This window comes from Chamaea fasciata, unplaced genomic scaffold, assembly GCF_029207755.1.
Source record: "Chamaea fasciata isolate MVZ Bird 193981 ecotype frontalis unplaced genomic scaffold, bChaFas1.0.hap1 SCAF_14, whole genome shotgun sequence".
In the NCBI taxonomy this organism is placed as follows: domain Eukaryota; kingdom Metazoa; phylum Chordata; class Aves; order Passeriformes; family Sylviidae; genus Chamaea; species Chamaea fasciata.
Genome location: NW_027094099.1, coordinates 1,903,459 through 1,921,491, shown reverse-complemented (window position 1 = coordinate 1,921,491; position 18,033 = coordinate 1,903,459). Strand labels below are relative to the sequence as shown.

Genomic DNA, 18,033 nt, shown 5'->3' with positions numbered 1-18,033 from the left:
GGTGGGACGCGGGCACAGCTCGGGGATGTGCGGGATGGGGTGTGCAGAGGGGAGATGTGCTGCTGAGCCCCTTCCCTGAGGCCTCGGGGTGTCCCGATGGCCGGGGGGGAACGGGGCAGGGATCAGGGATGTGATGGAGCTCCCCAGGGTTTCCTCTCCCCTGGACTGACCCCCTCTCCTCTTGTCCACATCCCCCCCTCGTTCCTCCCAGTGCTCCAGCAGGGCCCAGCCGGATAAGCAGCTTTACTTTTTGGGCTTATGAAGATTAAAGTCATTTACAGGCAAAGCCTGCAAGGAACGGCTTTGGGAATGGCGAGAAGTACCCAGAACCCTCACGTGATGGGAGACAGCAGGGAGAGGTCTGCTCCTGTCCCCCACTGTGTCCCCTCCTGTCTCCTTGCCCTGGGTTACTGCTGGGGATGGACACCTCCCAGCTGTCAAAAAAGGGTGCAAAACTCACCCCCAAATTCATTAGATCTTAGATTATTTAGGGTTTTTTTGATCTTCCTCCAAATGGCACCACACTTCCCATTTTTGAGCCTGTGCCTGCTCTCAGGAGTGCTGTTCGGTGCCTCAGCATCCTCTGGGGTGTAGTTGAAGGATGCTGAGAGAATTGCTGACAGAAGTTGCATTCTTCACCGCAAATCAGGAAATTTAACCCTGCCCAGCCCCTCCTGCCACCGCCGAGCCTCAGTTTCCCCACACAGAGAGGGTTGCTCCTGCCGCTGTGGGCAGGACCTTTGGGCCTGGAGCTGCTCATCCTGGATCCCTCTAAGTGATTTGTCCCGAGGGATTTGGGGGCTCTCTCCATCAGCAGCAGCGTGGGCAGAGGGGACAGGCCTAGTGACACCCCAGGGCTCCCGAGTGCTGGCTCACATCATGTCCCCTTCCTCCTCCTCCTCCTCCTCCCTTGGGCTACGAGACGGGCTCTGGGCCCAGTTGTGTCAGCTCCCATCCTGCCTCAAATTCCCGGCGTGAATCATCCTCAGCGGCGGCGGCGGCGGGCAGGGCGTTATTCCTGTGGCACACAGGGACCTCTCCCCGCCGTGCCAGGAGGGAACAGGGACACGGCGCTTAAAACAGCTCTGGAAAACCCAGCTCTTGGTTCCGGCAGCTGCACTGCCTCTCCTCTCCACCCCGCTCAGCAGGTGGAGAGCTTGGGATCCCAGCTGGATCAGGACAGGGCTGGGGAGAGCTGGGGTTTGGTGTGTGGAACCTGCCCATCTCCAAAGTCACGTATCCTTTGCTTTTCCATCCCTACTCATCACCTGCACCCCACACGGACTCCTGAGCCAAATTATCCCTTCCAGCACCAGCCCTGGCTCCCCCTGCTCCCTGCAGATCCTCTCTCTTCCCCATCAGGGTTCATTCTACAAGCTTTGTGTCCCCACAGCCTTTCTGCCTTCTCCTCGTTACCCACAGAGCTGCCGAGAGCCTTCCTCGCCCTGAACACCCGAAAATCCCCGTCTCCCTTCAAAGGACCCCAATTCCAGCTGCAGCAGCTGCTCATTTCTCATTTCCCCGGGTGGCAAAGCCTCCATCCCAAGAGGAGGGAGTGCAACGAGCCCCCCACAAGCGGCTCAGTTCTCTCAGTGCTGCTTGGGGCTAATTACCAGCTCTAATTACGGCCCTTCTGCTCCATCCTCGGAGCGCGGGCTTCCCAACCCCTGGCATCCCTCGCCGGCATCTGTGCGCTGCCGGCGCCTCCTCCCCCTCCACGATCGACTTTATCACAAGGACTATTTTTAGCGCGATGTACAAAGCCATTCCCATCACCGTTCCGTGGCGTTCACCTCTCCTCTCCTCTCTCTCTCTCTCTCTTTTTGTGCTTATTTTTTTTTTTTCCCTTCTGAGCACTCCAGGAAATGAAGGCCAGGCTGGGAAAGATCCCCCGTGGGAATGCTGCGTGTGTGTGGCCGTGTGTGTGTCGGGGCCGGCGTGTGCCTTTGCTCGGGGCTCGCTCTCCACCAGCGGCACGGAGCAGCACATGCTCTCCCCATGTGCCTGTTTACATGCTCTGTATGTCTGTCCGGCCGCATTTGTGTCACGGCTCGGGTGCAGACACCGCCGTGGGAGCCCCCCCGCCGCCCCCGGCACCTCCCTCCTCTTCCTCACCTCACACAGTACCCCTCCTCCCGGCGGGAATTGCAGCCGCCCGGCTCTCTGCTGTGAGCTGCTTCCCTTCCTCTTCTGCCAAAGCAACCACGGGCACCCCAAAACCTCTCTGTGCCCTGGGACAGGGGCTGTGTGTCCCGTGTGACGGGACCATTCCCACCCCAAAACCTCCCTGTGCCCTGGGACAGGGGCTGTGTGTCCCGTGTGACGGGACCATTCCCACCCCAAAACCTCTGTGCCCTGGGACAGGGGCTGTGTGTCCCGGGTGACAGAACCATTCCCACCCCAAAACCTCATCCTTCGGGATGGACGTTCTGGATGACAGGACCATTTCCTCCCTAAAACCCCCATGACTTGGGACGGAGGCTCTGTGTCATGTGTGACCATTCCCACCCAAATCCCCATCCCTCGGGATGGTTGTTCTGGATGACAGGACCATTCCCACCCCAAAACTCAGTCCCTTGGGATAGGGGCTCTGTATCCTGCGTGACCATTCCCACCCCAAATCCCCATCCCTCAGATGGATGTTCTGGATGACAGGACCATTTCCACCCCAAAACCCCCACCCCTTGGGAGAGAGGCTCTGTGTCATGTGTGACCATTCCCACCCAAATCCCCATCCCTCAGATGGATGTTCTGGATGACAGGACCATTCCCACCTCAAACCTCCCAAACCCCAGCAATGGTGAGTCTGGGCAGCCCCGTGCTCAGTGACGAAGATGAGAGCAGGGAATTCCGAGAGAATTGGGGGGACACCCAGCAGCATCCCCACTCCTGGCTTCCCCTCCCAGGAGCACTCAGGGACTCCCAGGGGCTCTGCCAGGGCGCCTCAAGGCGAGGAAGGGTGCACTGGGATTTTTTCATCCCGTGGAGATGATGTCAGATTTTGGGAACTCAAAGGCTTCTTGGTTCTATAGGAGTGGGGAGGCTTTCCATGGGAATGCCTCCACAGGTCAGGGAAAGGCATCTTAGGTTTCATTTCCATAACAAGCTGCTCTGCAGCCCGTCTTCCTCAGCCAAGGCAAATTCCAGCTTTATGGAGTTCTGCTCAGGTAAATGCCAGAAATCATTTCATTTGATAATTTACCACACCCTTATCCTAAAGTTTCTTTATTCCCTCTGTTAGTGACATGGCAGCACTTTGATCCCGGTAAAGGATCTCCCCGTAGGGATCCCACTGAAGGGATGTTTTCCTCAAGACCTTCAGGACATTTCCCCTCAAACTCCTGGGAGCTGAAGGTCCATCACAGCAGCGCGTCTGTGTGGATCGATGTCACCGTGCCTTATCCCCATGCCCGAGGATGCCCTGTCCCCATCCCACTGCACATCCCCATCGGCAGGTGGGAAGAGGGAAGGTGACTCTGCCGCTGCCGCCGGGGTCAGAGCCGAGCGCGGCGGTTCCTGAGGTGACGGTGCCTGTCCCCATCACCAGAAGTGACAATCAGCTGCCAAGTGCCGGCGTGACTTCCCCCGGCAGCAGCAGCGGGCTGCCTGCTTGCCTTGGGAACGCCTCTCCTTTCCCGCCCGTCGCGGCTCCGGAGCGCACACACGCGGCTTTCCAGGATTGCCTCACCTATCCGGGCTCTCCGGAGGTTTAAACGTTCACGTTCCCTGGATTTCAGGCTGACAGGGATCAGGCCTTCTGATGGCCTTATTGCCACGGCCCTGCAGCTCGAGGTCACCGAGCCTTCCCTTCCCCTCTGCAATCCGCGGGATCGCTCCGGGAGCAGCCACTCCAGGGCCGTTCGGGGATCCCTGGAGCATCCCCTGAACCCCGGGCTGTGGTAACTGTGCCTTTGGAGGCAGTTACCTGGAAAGAAGAGCTGGAATGATCCCTCTCAGCATGGCAGAGGGAGCTGCTTGCTTCTAATTTAAATCAGGTGTCAACGCTGAGAGAGGATCCTCTTAACTTCCACCGTCTTGTCTGAGGCTGCGACGGGGGGACGTCTCATCTCCCTGCCGTCTAATCCGTGGAGATGTGTGATATAGCATAAGCTAATATAATAGGTCATGCAAGGATTTACATCTCATTACGGCAGGTTAGAGTCCTGGCAGGAAGGATGACTCATCCTCACTTGAATATATTTCAGGGATGAGGAGCGGTTCAGCTGCCCAAGGAAAAGCAAATGGGGAAATCAACCACCTCCCAAGAATCATTTCCCAGCTCGCTGCACCCTCTGATTGGCCCCCCAGCTCTGCCTTCAGGTGGGACACCGGCCTCTCCGATAAAAGCCGAGGGGATGGGAGAGCTGCCAAACCTCTCCGGAGGTCCTTTCCTTCCTCCTTTTGCTCCATCCCTGTAAAACTGCAAGAGGCTGCAGAGCCCAGGCTGGTGAGCGAGCATCCCTGCCACGAGGGACGGGATCAGAGGCGCAGCCGGGAACAGCGGGCTTGTTTTCACCTAGTTGCCTTGGCCGAGCGTTTCTGCTCGTCAGGAGCTGTTTGCTTTAGTTCCTCAGACAGGGAGGCTCCGTGGGAGCTGACCCATCTAACCCAAGCTGGAAAAAATCGGTCCTGACTTCCAGTCTCTCTTTGTTAATGGATGCTCGCAGCGAAATCCGGAGTGAGCGAAGCTCTCAGGACCTGCCACATCCGAAATCTGCTCTGAGCCCACACGAGGCTCGGGCCAGCACCCAAGGACACAACACCAGGGGTGCTGCACCTTCTCCCTGACCCCTCTTTTCAGCCAGGCTGACAGCCGGAACGTGACCACGCTGTTGGCAACGGGACATCTGCGGAGCGCCCGGGGCTCCCAGCCTGTTTCTCAGCAGGCTGCGGCAGCCCATTGTGGGCTAAAATTAATTTTCCATGGGTTTTCCATGGGAGAGCGCTTAGGGGGGCCCGCAGATGGGTGTGAAAAGCAAAAATCATCACTTCAAAAAGCTGTTGAGGCTCCTGAGCTGCCAGCACGGGGTGAGCAGCAGGCGCAGGGGCACCTGTGTGCTGAGGGATGCTGTGGGTGACGCTGGAGTTGTTCCAAATGGAGGCGCCTGGGAGGGACCTCCCCCCTCCCAGCATCAGTTTGCACGTTCGGATGGACTCAAGGCAACTGCTGGCATCAATCAGGGAGCTCTGCTCAGCCAGGAGAGCCTTCACCAGGACAAATCCCCTGTTGTCACCTCTGAGAGCATGTTCCAATTCCTAAGAGCAGCGGTCACTGCCAAGCTGCTGACCAGATCATTATCCTAGAAAAAAAATAGAGTTATTTTTTAATCTGTTTTCCTCTTAAGACAAAATTTTACCTTGGACGGGGGGGATGGGAAGAGCTGGGCCGATTCCCCCTCCCTCTGTCACTTTGTTCTGTCGCTTCCCAGCTGTTCCATCATTTTAATCTGCAGAGATTGTCTTTATATTTCGGGAAATGAAATGATTTCCCTCAAGCCGGGATTGGGGTTTGGATCCGCGCTCATTTTTCATGAGCAGGGAAGAAAGAAGGGAGAAATGTCTGCTAAAGCCAGGCTGGCCATCTGGAAGGGAGGTGCGTTGCTGATGCCATTAATTGCTCACTCCCCAAGGCCTGGAATGCGGCTGCAGTCAAAGAGAAGAGCAGGAGTGGGAGTGGGGTTGGGGAGAGCGAGGGAATGATGCAACAGAATCAATGCCTGCTCCGTCCTCCTGATTTAGGTGATCAACCAACGCTTTCGTGCCTGTGTTCTAGGGGCTGAGAACAGCTTTAGTATCAATTAATATCATGAAATCGTGGAATCACGGAATCCCAGAACGGCTGGAGACAGAAGGGACCTTAAAGCTGTTCCAAGCTCCAACCCCCTGTCATAGGCAGGGACTCCTTCCACTATCCCAGGTCGCACCAAGCCCTGTCCAGCCAGGCCTTGGACACTTCCAGAGATGGGAATACTTCCTGGGATATCATTAATAGGATAAAGCGGAGAGAACTTTTTGGGCACCAGCCCTCGGACGGATGAGCAAACAACAGCTGTGGCTGGTGCTGACACATATGGCTTGTTCCGAGTGTCAAGCCCGGCTTTTCCTCCTGCCAGACCCGAAGGACGGGGAACAGTGTGGGACAAAGGGCCACTGGGGCGGGTTTGCTCCTCGGTGGGATGAAGCAGCCGGGAATCACGGAGGGAAGGGTGTCCGGGGGGCTCCCCGCAGCCCCCACCATGGCTCCATCCACCGCCGTGTCCTCGGGGAGCTCTGGGGGCTCCTTCTTCTTCCCGCGGGGGTGGCGTCGCTGGCGGTGGTCCGGGGCGGGTCGGGACGGCGGCGGCTCCGCCCGGGGGAGGGCGGCGGGGCCGGGGGGAGGCGGTGACGCCGCCGCCGTGCGGGGACACACACACCGGAGCTGTGCGAGCCCCGGTGCTGCAGCGCCCGCTCCGCTCCGCTCCCGGCCGGGAGCGCTCCGCCATGGGCGGCCGGGCGGCGCGGCCCCGCTGACCCCGCACAGCCCGGCAGCAGCTCCGGCATCCCGTACCCCGACATCCCGGCGGCTCGGTATTCCGGCATCCCTGGAGCTCCGGACTTGGCTGTCCCAGGAACTCATCTTCCGGGAACTCCGCTCTTCCATCTCTCAGTACTCCGGCATCCCGGGAACTCCGTACTCCACCGGCCAGGGAACTCCGCTGCGCTGACCGCTGGTCCCGGCTCCTCGGGAATTCGGTATTCTGTCACCCCGGGAATTCATCTCCTCTGAGCCCAGCTCCTTCGTAACCCCGTGCCCCAGCTCCCCGGGAACCCGTCTCCCCCGTCCCTGCCCGGTACTCTGGCACCCCGGGAACTCAGCTCTCCGTCGTCCCGGGAATTCCTCCCCGCGGAGCCCCTCTCCTCCGTAACCCCGCACCACAGCTCCGCGGGGACTCAGCTCTGCTGACCCCGGCTTCTCATCTCTCGGTGTTCCGCCTCCCGGGAAATTCAGCCCTGCTGATCCCGGCTCCTCAGGGGTTCGGTACGATGGGAGCTTGGCTCTGCTGATCCCGCATCCTCCATAACCTCGTATATCCCAGCTCCCCGCCAACTCCACTCCGCTGACCGCGACTCCTCCCCGGCAACTCATCTCCCCTGTTCCCACCTCCTCCTAACGGTGTCCCGGCTCCCCGGGAGCCCAGCTCCGCTCATCCCGGCTCTCCCACCGCCCGGTGTCCCGGCTCCCCGGGCACTTGGTGCTCCAGCTGCCCAGCAGCTCATCTCCGCTGACCCCGGCTGCTCCACAAGCAGGGACTCCGGCTCTCCAGCATCTCCCATCCCCAGCATCCCGGTGATTCCCTACTCCCGGCACCCCAGCACCGACCATTCCTGGCCTCCCTGGCACTCCAGCTCACCCTTAGCCCCGTTCCTCGGGCCCTCCTCACCTCGCACATCCCCACCTTCCCCCGGTGACCCCGGCTGTCCCAGCTGCAGAGCCGCGCTGCCCCCCGGCCCCCCGGCCCCCCGAAGTCGCGGCCATGGCGTTCATGGTGAAGAGCATGGTGGGGGGGCAGCTGAAGAACCTCACGGGCGGCCTGGGCGGCGAGGAGAAGAGCGAGGGCGAGAAGTCTCCGGCCGAGGCGCAGGGCATGACCCGCGAGGAGTATGAGGAATATCAGCGGCAGCTGGTGGAGGAGAAGTGAGTGCCGGCGGCACCGGGCAGCGGCACGGCCGGGAGCCCCGGGGTCCCTGCGGGAAGGGGGGGGGGCTCCCGCTGCGGTCCCACATCCCGTGCGTGGGAGATGGGGGGAGCCAACGCTGGGGACAGCAGGACCGTGAGGGGGTTTAATGAACCCCCTAATCCCTTAATCCGCTTCCTCGCCCGGGAGATGGGATTGTTTTCTCCTTTCAGGCTGCCCTGGGGGGAGGAAATTGTGGAAAACCGGGACTTTTCAGAGAAAAATGGGGAGTGCTGAGGTTGGGGGGAAGCGCAGACGCAGGGATGGGGGGCACGGGCTGTTGGTAAGTGCCCGGTGTGCTTCGCAGGATGGAGAGAGATGCCCAGTTTGCCCAGCGCAAGGCGGAGAGAGCCACGGTCAGGTCCCACTTCCGAGACAAGTACAGGCTCCCCAAGGTATGGCTGTGCTGGGAAAGGGGGGCACAGGGGGAGCCAGGCTCCGGATGGAGCCCTGGAGTGAGGGGAAGGGACAAAGACCCCTTTGGCTGGCTGGGGTTTGAGCCTCAAAGCCCAATTGCAAACAAATCCCCCTCAAAACTCTCCTTCTCCCCAAACTTTGGCCTCTTTCCTTCCCCCCCCGAGCACCACCAGCCCGAGATAATGGGACTCACAGCCTTGCTTGATCCCCCTCTTCCTCGCTTTTGCCCCCTAAATCCAGCTGGATGAGGGAAAACCACCTTCACCCCAGACTCCTTGGAGACTGGAAGGGAGCCAGGGTTGCACCTTCCTGGCTGGATTAGCCAGCTCCTCTCCCCGGATCATTTGGCGAACATCTCCCACCTAAACTCCAGTTTTGGAATTTCCGCACGATGAACCATTCACGAAAAACAATTTAATCAAGGGATAATTCAGCCTTTCTTGGAATTGTCACAAAGCTCTTCTCCCTCCAAACCCACCCTTTATTCAGGAAGAGTCGCTCCGTGGTGAATACTCCAAATTGGAGCCGGGCTAATATTAGTTCCGAGGGGTCAGCTAAGCCAAGTGAGATTGCTCTGATTGTTTGGAGTTGTTCAGCCAGCCTGCATTCGCCCCCCTCCCCCTGCTTCCCACCCCCCTTTATATCCAGGAAATAAACAGCTGGAGAATTTCTTTCACCCCCTGCCAAAAGCCAGAAAAGGCAGAGAAAGAAAGAGATGGAGATTTTTTTTTATTATTATTATTCCCCAGGGGAAACTGGGATTTGTTTGGATCTGGCCCCACCATCCTTTCACTGCCTTCTTGTGCTCGAGATGTCCCTTCTCATCTTTTGACAAGTTTCTTCTGCTCATTACTGATCCCGCTTGGCAGCCGGGCTGCCTCATCCCGAGCCTCCCCGTGGCTCCCGGCACTGAGCTGATCCCGACCGCCGGTGGGAGCAGTCGTTAAGCATAAGCGTAGCTTAATTATGTGCCTCACCCCCCGCAACGCGAGCTGGAAACCAGTTTGCACTGGTGCTGTGCGTGGGCTCCATCTCGGCTCTCGCTGTGCGTGCCCAGGCTCTCCTCAGCCTGGATCCACATCCCACCCTCACCCCCAGGGACCTCCCCGCACGGTGCTTAGAGTGGGGAGAGAGCCCGAAGCCCCCCCCGTGATGATCCCAGATCCCCCTTCCCGCTGTGCCAGCCCCGCTCCTGACTCTCTCCCGGCCCCTTCCAGAACGAGACGGATGACAACCAGATCCAGCTGGTGGGAGGTGACGTGGAGCTGCCCAAGGAGCTGGCCAAGATGATCGAGCAGGACAACGAGGAGGAGGAGGAGAAGAACTCGGTTATCGGCCAGCTCAGCAACATCCAGAACCTGGACCTTGATTCCTTGAAGGACAAAGCTTCGGCCACGCTAGAGGACCTGAAGCAATCGGCGGAGAAATGCTCCCTGATGTGATGGGGCTGAGCAGGGAGGGGACGCAGCGCAGGGTCTGGCGGGGGCTGCCGCCTGCAGCGGGACCCCCAGCAACGTTGTCACCCTTGCCGTGTGTCACTCGGGTCCTCCTGAGCCGTGTGACCCCCTCGAGCCCTTGACCCAGATGTCCCTGATGTGTGGTTTTCGTTTCGTTCTCCGGGCTGAGGTTAGAGCCGAGAGGCAGCATGTCCCCCCGTACCCCTCCCGTGCCCGGGGCAGGGCGTGTCCGCCGCCAGAGCCCAGGAGGTTGCAGGGGAGTGACCTTGGGGTGTTATTGACCTTGCAGTGGTGGCCACGCGCTGTGGCTCTGCCTCCACCTTTCCACTCGGCCTCCTAGAAACGCCCGGGAGGCTCCGATTTGCCTCGCAAGGACGAGGCAGGGTGTGGAACACCCCCCTCCCTGCGTCCCGTACCCATCACCCGAGAAACGATATCCCATCCCTGCAAGGAACACCAACCCCCCGTGCCCTTGAGGGCCCCTCTGAAGGAGCCAGCCGGGAAGGACCTGCTACACGATCCCGCTCGTCCCTGTGGGAAGGGGGGTGCTGAAGCCCGAACTGACACCAGAGAGGAACAAAAACCCTCCCCGGTGCTGAGCTGAGCCCGCAGCAGTGGTGTCCCTCTCCTGGGATGGGATCCTGTCTTTGTTCCTTCCAGGAGAAGAACAAAGTGACGAGGGAAAATATCTCCCCGTCCTCCCGCCCGTCGTGCTGTAGTTGTGCCGTGCTCGGTTGAGTGTCCCTCACCTCCTGTGCTGTCCCCGTGCCATGGTACTGTTATAACCGGTGGAATAAATACCAGGAGATGTCTATGCATTTATTTTTCTCCCTGGGCTCTGTTTTCCTGGCCAAATTTTCCTGTTTTCCTGGGTTTGGGGTGCCCCTTCCCGAGGCAGGAACAGGAGCTCCAAGGAGAACCCCGCGGCACCAGAATCCCAAAGAAAGTGCCACTTCTGGCTGCACTCACGTTTGGGACCAAAGCTGCTACGAGCAGCTCGTCGGCAGCAGTTGGGTTTAAAAACAAACAAAATTCCCATTTTCCTGCAGATTTTTGGCAATTTTAATACAAAACCTTCAGAGTTCTCGGTCTCACAGGCACTGCAGGATGTCCAGCGCGCTGCTCCAAGCAAGGACACTCTCCGCAGGGATGAGCCCGTGCTAGTGCAGGTGTGACTCCCAGCCCTGGAAGCATCCCGGCAGGCAGGGGTCTCCCGTGGTGAGGCTTCCTGGAAAAACTTGGCACGGGCTGGGAATTCATCGCTCCAAATCCCGTGGGAGCTGATTAACTGCAGTTTGGTTTTGCAGGGGAGGATGGGTCATCCAGGAAAAAGCAGGAGAGGGTGCTGGGAAACGGATCTTCTTGTTGTTATTGTTATTGTTTATTAGTATTAGTGTTAATATTGGTGCTGGATCAAGCCATGGCTGGGGCTGCTGCGCCAAGGGATCCCTTTCTGCCCCCAGCCCCCTGATAATCCTGTGCCAGGCCCAGGTAGTTCTGGGAAACTCATGGCGTCCATCCCTCAGAGGACAGACAGACAGACAGAGGCAGCTCAGGCACAGACACATCTTCACAACCCTCCAGCCCCTGGGGCCAGGAGACTCCAGCAGCTCCGGGGGCATCTGCTCCCGTCAGATCCTCAATCCAGCCCCACACAGCCGGGCAGAAACGAGAGGGGAAATTGGCAGGAGCAGCTTTAGCTCTGGAAGGAGATCATACCTGATGAGGATCAGCCCGAGCTGATCTAATCCCCCACCAGGAAAGGGATAGCAGGGAGCAGGCACGGCCCGAGCCGAGCCCTTGGTGTTTAAATCCCAGGCCCATGGCAAGGCGAGATCAACACTCATCGCACGGGAGAGCGGGATCCCAGCCGGAGCGGGAGCCGCGGGATGCGCCGGGGATGCGGCCCCGCGGTTCATCCCCCCTACAGCCGGCCGGGATCCTCTCCCGCACCTTTTCCTCGGCCCCCCCTCGCCCTGCCCCCCGTGCCCGACCCCTGGGCTGTGCTCGGCGCTCTCCCGGCCCACGTGCCGCCACGCAAAGGCCGCGTGAAGCTCAGCGGGTTTATTTTAGGAGGCTCCATGACCCCCAGGCATGTGAAAAGGCGGGCAGCCCCCGCTCCCCCCGCACGGCTCCCGCGACGTGTTAAGCCTCAGCAAAGCGTTCCCGGCAAAGAGAAGCATCGGCAACTCCGAGGATGCTCCTCCGAGGCTGCAGCCCTGCTCCCAGCGCTGGGGGGCCGCCTGTAGCGGGGAGGAGGGGATGGGATGGAGGGAGGAGAGGCTGGGATGGGGGGAGGAGAGGATGGGATGGAAGGATGAGAGGCTGGGATGGAGGGAGGAGAGGATGGGATGGAGGGAGGAGAGGCTGGATTGGGGGCAGCAGGGGCAGACAGCCCCCTCCAGCCTTTTCCCTGCCCACCACGGGATGCATCCCAGTTTCCAGCGGTTCCTGCTGCCGTATCCTGAGCATCCCTGCAGCCTCCACGCCATACGACTGCTCCGGGCATCAACACACCGACTAAAAATCTTAAAGCAAAGAATAAGTGTGGATTAAAGCAGAAAATGGTTTATTCCCCTCTCTTTTACAGGCTTTATATGATTTCCTCACCTATGGGTTGGGATTGGGAAGGGTTTCTCCAAGCAAGCCCTTGCTGGCTGCTGGAAGATGGTTGCAGTAAGGAATTCTGAAAATAAAATAAAATAAAATAAAATAAAATAAAATAAAATAAAATAAAATAAAATAAAATAAAATAAAATAAAATAAAATAAAATAAAATAAAATAAAATAAAATAAAATAAATTTTATTGATCAAATAACACAAATTTAATTGACAAAATTCCTGCCCTCCTGCACCACCTCCATTCCTCAGCCAGCTGCAGGATCTTCCCCCTTCCCAGTGGTGAGTATGGGATGAACGAGTGGTTTCCCCAATGGATAAAGCATTAAATGAGCAATTGTTAAAGCGCTGAAACAAATGAGCTGCCATGGAAGGCTGGGGAATTTCCCTTCTTCGTTTTGCAGGCAATTAAACCTCCCTGCCAGCCGCCAGGGGAAGGGATGGCCCATCCATCCACCCACTGCTGGTCCAACAATCGGGATTAATCCGATTAAAGATCCCTGGGAAAGCCCAAGGTTGGCTCCACACACTGACCCAGCTCTCCCCAGCCCATCACGGGTCTGACCTCACGTCAACCCACGCGCTGGCACCACCAGGGTGACAACTCAGCTGCCACTCCCACACCTCTCTGGGAGACAATTCGGCCCCAAGAGCCATCCCATGAGGGTTGGAAGAGCCCTTTGGAAGGGCTGGGTGATGGCATGGATGGGACTGGAGCGGAGCAGCTCCTCCTTGTGAAGCCAAGCGACAGAGGCCAGAGGCCAAGCGCGCGCTTCGTGCCACCTTCCCTCGGTGACATTTGGCCAGCACTCCACCAAAAACCCCGGTGCAGGAGCCACTCACATCCACCCCGACACAAATCTGGGCTCCATCAGCCCCAGGGGAGCATCCAGAGCCTCGTCCTGCCTCCCTGGGCTGGGGATGTGGCGCGCTGGCGGCCGAGCGTGAAGGCAGATGCGATTATCCGCGCCGGCTGCCGCAGCCAGCCGGTGCAGCCGTCCCCGGCGGCCCCGCGCCCGCCACGGGCCGGGGGAGGACACGGGCTTGGAAAGCACTTTAAAGCCTCGGGATATAATCTCTGCTCTGAATAATAATGATAAGAATAAAAAGATATTAAAGCGCCTTATTCACATCCGCTCGGGAAGCTCCGCGGCGGTTTGAGCACGGAGCAGCCGGCACAGGGGCAGGAGCTGGGGGGAGGCTGTCATGGATCAGAACGTCCATGGGACACCCCAAAAATCCTCCCGTTGTTTGCTTCAGCCCTTCTGCCTTCCCCCGTGGCCCAGCCCGGCCCTTCCTCACCCGCCACAAAAATCTATTGGAGAAAACAGGAATTTACGTAACGGCTCGTGTTGTTCTGCTCCGTGTTTTCCACACACGCAAAAAAATAAAAAGATGGGAAGTGAAAACAAGGTCAAACCTTGCTTTGGCTGCCTCGTGTCCCCGGGGAGCATAGGAAGGGAGAGCACTGCTGGAGCAGAGGAGGGCACACCCCAGCTCTGCTCCTGGGGGAACAGGGATCAGAGTCCCCAGCCCTCCTCAATGGCTCCAGGACCCCAGGCTGGCTCTGCGTCCCGGGCTGGCCTGGGGACCCCTCTTAGGCTTAAATCACAAACCCGAGAGCGGAGGAGGTGGAGAAATCAAAATTAAAGTTTATTAAAGACAATAAATTACATTCCCTTGAGATACAGTAGATTTTGAGACAAGTACCTTGTTCTGCAGGACAGGCAACCTCAGCACCCGATACCAGTGACTCCTGGGAACATGACTGGGGTGTTGGGGGTGTCAGGGCCCTGAGGAGTGGAGCAGGGCGGGCAGGATGCTGAGAGTGTCTCCCTGAAGGTGACTGATTGCTGCTCGTGCCCGACTCAGTCGGTCCCCGCTGAGCCCTGCTCACGGTCACGACGCCGATGACGCAGCCAGTGCCTGTCACGCTCCAGGTTTAGGAAGGAAAAGCCTCATTCCCAGTGCTCCAGCAGTAAGAGGCAGGGAGGGATGGCTGGCCTGGGACAGTGCGGTGGGTGCTGGAGGCTGGACGAGCAGCGGTGGATGCAGAGGTAGATGCTGGGCGAGGAAGGCACAGCGGAGCATCCCTGTCCACCCTCAGCTCCCGGCCGGGTTTGTGAACCTGGGCCATGTGGGCTCCCCCAGAATTTGGGAGGTGGAAGAACCACCCAGCCGAAAAAGCAGGGGGGATGTCCTGCCAGAGCCCAGTGCCAGGATAAAAATACCCTTCCCGTGGCAGCCAGCGGAGGGAATTAGAGTGGAATAACCCGCCCGCTGTGGCAGGAGAGGCTGCGGCAGCAGACGGTCCAGGCAGGGCTGGAAGGGAAAGGGGCAGTGCCCGGGAGAGGGGCAGATGTCCCCACAGGTCCCCCCGGGGCTGGGAGCCCGAGGGTGACCCCCCAGGTGTCACCCTGCTGGGGGGGACAGAAGCCTCGTCTCGGCGTCTCGTGGCAGGGCGGTGAGCAGCGTCCCGCTGGGCAGCTCCCGGGAGTCACTGCAAGGTACAGGCTGTGCGGGACACACCGGGACTCAGCGGGCTCCTCCCCTCCAGGCGGGCTCCCGGGCGGGGACGAGCCCGTGCCGGGGGCAGCCGGGGCTGTGTGGGGCTGGGATCAGCCGCGGGCAGGGATATCCGCATGCCTGTGGCAGCTGGAGGAATATTCCCCAAGTGCCCTCGGAAAAGGGCGACTCACCGCTCCGGACGGACTCCGCCAGCGCCTCTTTGCCCAGGGATTGTGCCTCCCGCATCTGCCAAGGGAGAGGGGGCTGCTTTTCCAGCCTTTATCCTCCCTCAGCATGCTCCGGAGCCCACCTCACTCATCATACCTTGATTTGATCCTTCAGGTACTCGGCTCGGGCCATCAGGGTCTGGATCTGGTGGGGAGAGAGAGAGGACACAGTCCCTCCGGAGCCAGGCCACCGGGGACAGCCGGATATCCCAGGGCTGGCACTCACCTCTGCATGGAGCAGCTCCCGCCGCCGCCCCGCCGGCTCCGCTGCGGGGGAAACAAGACATGGGACGAAGGATGGGAGCAGGACCCATCCCTGCCCTAAAACCCCGGCCAAAGTCCCAACTCACCAGCCAGGAGCAGCAGCAGCTCCCCCAAGCTCTGCTGGTACAGCTCCAGGGCATCGCTGTCATCCCTGCCTTCCTCCTCCTGCAAGAGGTGCCAAGGACTGGCTGGGGGATGCAGCAGCCCCCTCTCCACCAGGTTTGCACCTTCCCTCGGGGGTTGAGGGGAGCCCCAAGGCCACACCTCACCTTGGCGATGGCAGCCGAAGCCACTTCCAGCGCGGCGCAGAGCCGAGGCTTGTCCTTGGCCATCTCTGCAAGGGGACACGGCTACGGGGATTGCCCAAAACCTCCACCCTTCAGCCCAAAATCCCGCCTCTACCCCCTGCCAGCTCCAACACCGGGAGATGCTCAGAAATCACTACCTTTAAGGAGCTCTCTGGCCGGGTTTCCTTTCTCCAGGAGGTTCTTGTTGCTGGAGGTGACCAACACCTTCAACTCCTCTGCTCGGGAGATGTACTGCCTCACCTGTGGGCGTTCTGGGGGTGAGGAGACCCCCGATATGGGGTGCAGAGGAAGGGGGTGCTGCCCCCAACCCCCCAGGGGTTTTTGCTCACCTTGGCCCGGATGGCTTCTTTGCGCCGAGCATCGGTTTCGTCTGAGGGGGAGAACAACCAAACACAGGGGGTGGTGAGTGGGTGGGCTGAAAACTGGCCTCCTCTGGAGTGCTGCCCCCACAAAAACACACCCAGGCCCCACATAACCCCCGGGGGGACTCACAGTGCAGTGCTGGCACAAAATACTCCAGGGCTTTGCGGTAGAGGGAGAAGGCGGCCTTGGCATCTCCCTCCTGGTCCTTCCTCACTGCCTCCACCACCAGGTCAGTCTGGAGGACACAAGGAGGGTCTCAGGGCCTGGAACAGCCCCGTTCCCAGGGAGCAGCCCCCAGCCCCAGCTCACCGCCTTGCCCAGGCTCTCGGGGCCGGGGATGTGCTCCATGTCCACGAAGGGGTGGGCAAAGAAGCACTCGAAGGAGATGCGCTTCCGAGGGTCCCTCTCCAGCAGCTGTCCCAAGAGATCCCGGCATTCCAGAGAGAGCTGGGGCCTGCTGGGAAGCTGGGGAAGGAAGGGGCTGAGCCCAGTGACCGCTGTGAGAACCCCCCCAACTCCACCCCACTCATTTCACCTGCACAGCCCGGTCGCTGCGGATCTTCTCCTCCAGCTCGGCGAAGGAGTGGGAAGCGAAGGGCGGCTTCCCAAAAAGTGCTTCTGTGGAGGGAAAAGGAGCAGCGGGGGGAGATGGAGAGGGGGGAAAACCAGCCCTGAGTAGAGTCCCCCGGGGCCATAAAAGCCAAACCCACCATAAAGGATGACGCCCACCGACCACAGGTCCACGCGGGCGTCGTAGTGCTGCCGGCACACCATCTCGGGGGCCATGTAGAGCGGGGAGCCGCGCAGCACGTGCTTCTCATCCCACGGGGACATGTACTGAGCAAAGCCGAAATCTGCCGGGCAGAGAGCTCGTGGGGGCACAGGGAGAAAGGGGCTGTCCCCTCCCAGCCCATCCCAGGGAGCTGCCCTGACCTGCCAGTTTCAGCTGGGGGTTCTCCGGGGTGCTCAGGAGGATGTTCTGCGGCTTCAGGTCCAGGTGGGAGATGTTGTGGTCATGGAGGAACTTCAGGGCACAGGCTGGGCGGGTGGATGGGCACATGATGGCACAGCCCTGCACCCCAAAACCCTCGGGAAGGGTCCCCACCAGAGGCAGAGTGGGAGCCAGGAGGGGTGTCCTCACCGAGCTGCTGCAGGAATACGCGTGCCACCTTCTCGGGGAGCATCCGGCGCGTCCGGATGAAGCGGGAGAGGTCCCCCCCAGCGCAGAACTCCATGATCAGGTAGATGTGGTCACTGTCCCACTGCCAGGCAATAAAACCGCACCAGTGCCACCCCAGCCAGTCCCACTCACACAGGGTCACCCGGACCAGTTTGCCCAGTTGCTGGCACCGAGCCCCACGGATACACCCTTGGGAAGCGGGGATGGATCCAAGCCAGAGTAGTTCTGGCTCAGAGGCCTCCCGGGAAGCCCCCAGCCCACCTGGAAGTCCTTGAGCTCCACAATGTTGGGATGGCGGATGGTCTTGAGGATCTCGATCTCTGTCAGCAGGTTCTCCACCGACGCTCGGTTCAAGCTCCTCTTGTTGACGCACTTGATGGCCACCACCTCACGCGTGTCCCTCTGCCGAGGAGGGGGGGCAACGCTGGAGCCACCCACCCAAACAGCCACCCTGGGCTGCTCCCCCCCGCGCCGGGTGGGGAGGGAAGGAACCCCTGCAAGGGGGCGGCAGGTGCCAAGCGGGGGCTATAGGGGCGGTACTCCATGCGGAGAACTGGAAAATGGGGGTCCCACGGGAGTGAGGGGGCAGATTGGGGAGCAAAAAGGCGAACGCCGCGGCGGGCTCGGCCCTACCTTCCTGTAGGCCTTGTAGACGGTGGCGTAGGTGCCGGAGCCGAGGGGCTCGGTGAGGATGAACTCGTCGAGGCGCGGTGGGGCCCAGCCGGCCCCGGCCATGGCCCCTCCGGACCCCCGGTCCCGGCACTCGGGGCCCGGGAGTCGCTTCCGCCTTCCCGGCGCGCCACGGCTCAGGCCACGCCCCAATGACTACAAACCACGCCCCTTCGTTCATTGTAGAACCAAGCCACGCCCCCTTCCCACCCCTACGGCATTGGTCACGCCCCCAACATGCCAATCACCGTGCCTGGCCCGCCCCGCCCCCACTATGGCCACGCCCCCTCCCGCCGGCACGGACA

General features: G+C 60.1%; 2 protein-coding genes across 7 annotated transcripts; one reads left to right on the top strand and one right to left on the bottom strand.

Annotated features, from left to right (window-relative positions):
* Positions 1-6,575: 6,575 nt before the first annotated feature.
* On the top strand, positions 6,576-10,399 carry CPLX3 (complexin 3). 3 transcript variants are annotated; one of them, XM_066196288.1, is made up of 4 exons: positions 6,576-6,732; positions 7,471-7,675; positions 8,023-8,110; positions 9,350-10,399. In XM_066196288.1, exons 2-4 carry the CDS (start codon positions 7,515-7,517, stop codon positions 9,572-9,574), a joined length of 474 nt encoding a protein of 157 aa, XP_066052385.1. In that variant the 5' UTR covers positions 6,576-6,732; positions 7,471-7,514; the 3' UTR covers positions 9,575-10,399. The 3 variants fall into 3 exon arrangements, with proteins under 3 accessions (XP_066052385.1, XP_066052383.1, XP_066052384.1); XM_066196286.1 differs by having other exon boundaries at positions 7,465-7,675; XM_066196287.1 differs by lacking the exon at positions 6,576-6,732 and having other exon boundaries at positions 7,325-7,675.
* A 4,220-nt stretch (positions 10,400-14,619) lies between these two features.
* Positions 14,620-17,863, bottom strand: ULK3 (unc-51 like kinase 3). 4 transcript variants are annotated; one of them, XM_066196534.1, is made up of 16 exons: positions 17,693-17,863; positions 17,321-17,461; positions 17,021-17,141; positions 16,813-16,917; positions 16,590-16,733; positions 16,415-16,497; positions 16,189-16,344; positions 16,009-16,114; positions 15,846-15,886; positions 15,654-15,756; positions 15,478-15,542; positions 15,295-15,373; positions 15,171-15,211; positions 15,042-15,089; positions 14,909-14,963; positions 14,620-14,723 (listed from the first exon to the last, which is right to left on the bottom strand). In XM_066196534.1, exons 1-16 carry the CDS (start codon positions 17,792-17,794, stop codon positions 14,707-14,709), a joined length of 1,407 nt encoding a protein of 468 aa, XP_066052631.1. In that variant the 5' UTR covers positions 17,795-17,863; the 3' UTR covers positions 14,620-14,706. The 4 variants fall into 4 exon arrangements, 2 of the variants coding, with proteins under 2 accessions (XP_066052631.1, XP_066052632.1); XM_066196535.1 differs by lacking the exon at positions 14,620-14,723 and having other exon boundaries at positions 15,295-15,392; positions 15,478-15,558; XR_010723041.1 differs by lacking the exons at positions 14,620-14,723; positions 14,909-14,963; positions 15,042-15,089 and having other exon boundaries at positions 15,478-15,558.
* Between the last annotated feature and the right edge of the window lie 170 nt (positions 17,864-18,033).

Excerpts from the sequence above, each read along its gene's own strand:
- ULK3 (XM_066196534.1), bottom strand. The coding sequence starts at position 17,794 with ATGGCCGGGGCCGGCTGGGCCCCACCGCGCCTCGACGAGTTCATCCTC. Across the intron at positions 17,462-17,692 it reads TCTACAAGGCCTACAGGAAG|AGGGACACGCGTGAGGTGGT; the intron begins GTAGGGCCGAGC and ends CCTCCTCGGCAG. Across the intron at positions 14,964-15,041 it reads ACCTGAAGGATCAAATCAAG|ATGCGGGAGGCACAATCCCT; the intron begins GTATGATGAGTG and ends CTCCCTTGGCAG.
- CPLX3 (XM_066196288.1), top strand. The coding sequence starts at position 7,515 with ATGGCGTTCATGGTGAAGAGCATGGTGGGGGGGCAGCTGAAGAACCTC. Across the intron at positions 7,676-8,022 it reads CGGCAGCTGGTGGAGGAGAA|GATGGAGAGAGATGCCCAGT; the intron begins GTGAGTGCCGGC and ends TGTGCTTCGCAG. Across the intron at positions 8,111-9,349 it reads ACAAGTACAGGCTCCCCAAG|AACGAGACGGATGACAACCA; the intron begins GTATGGCTGTGC and ends GGCCCCTTCCAG.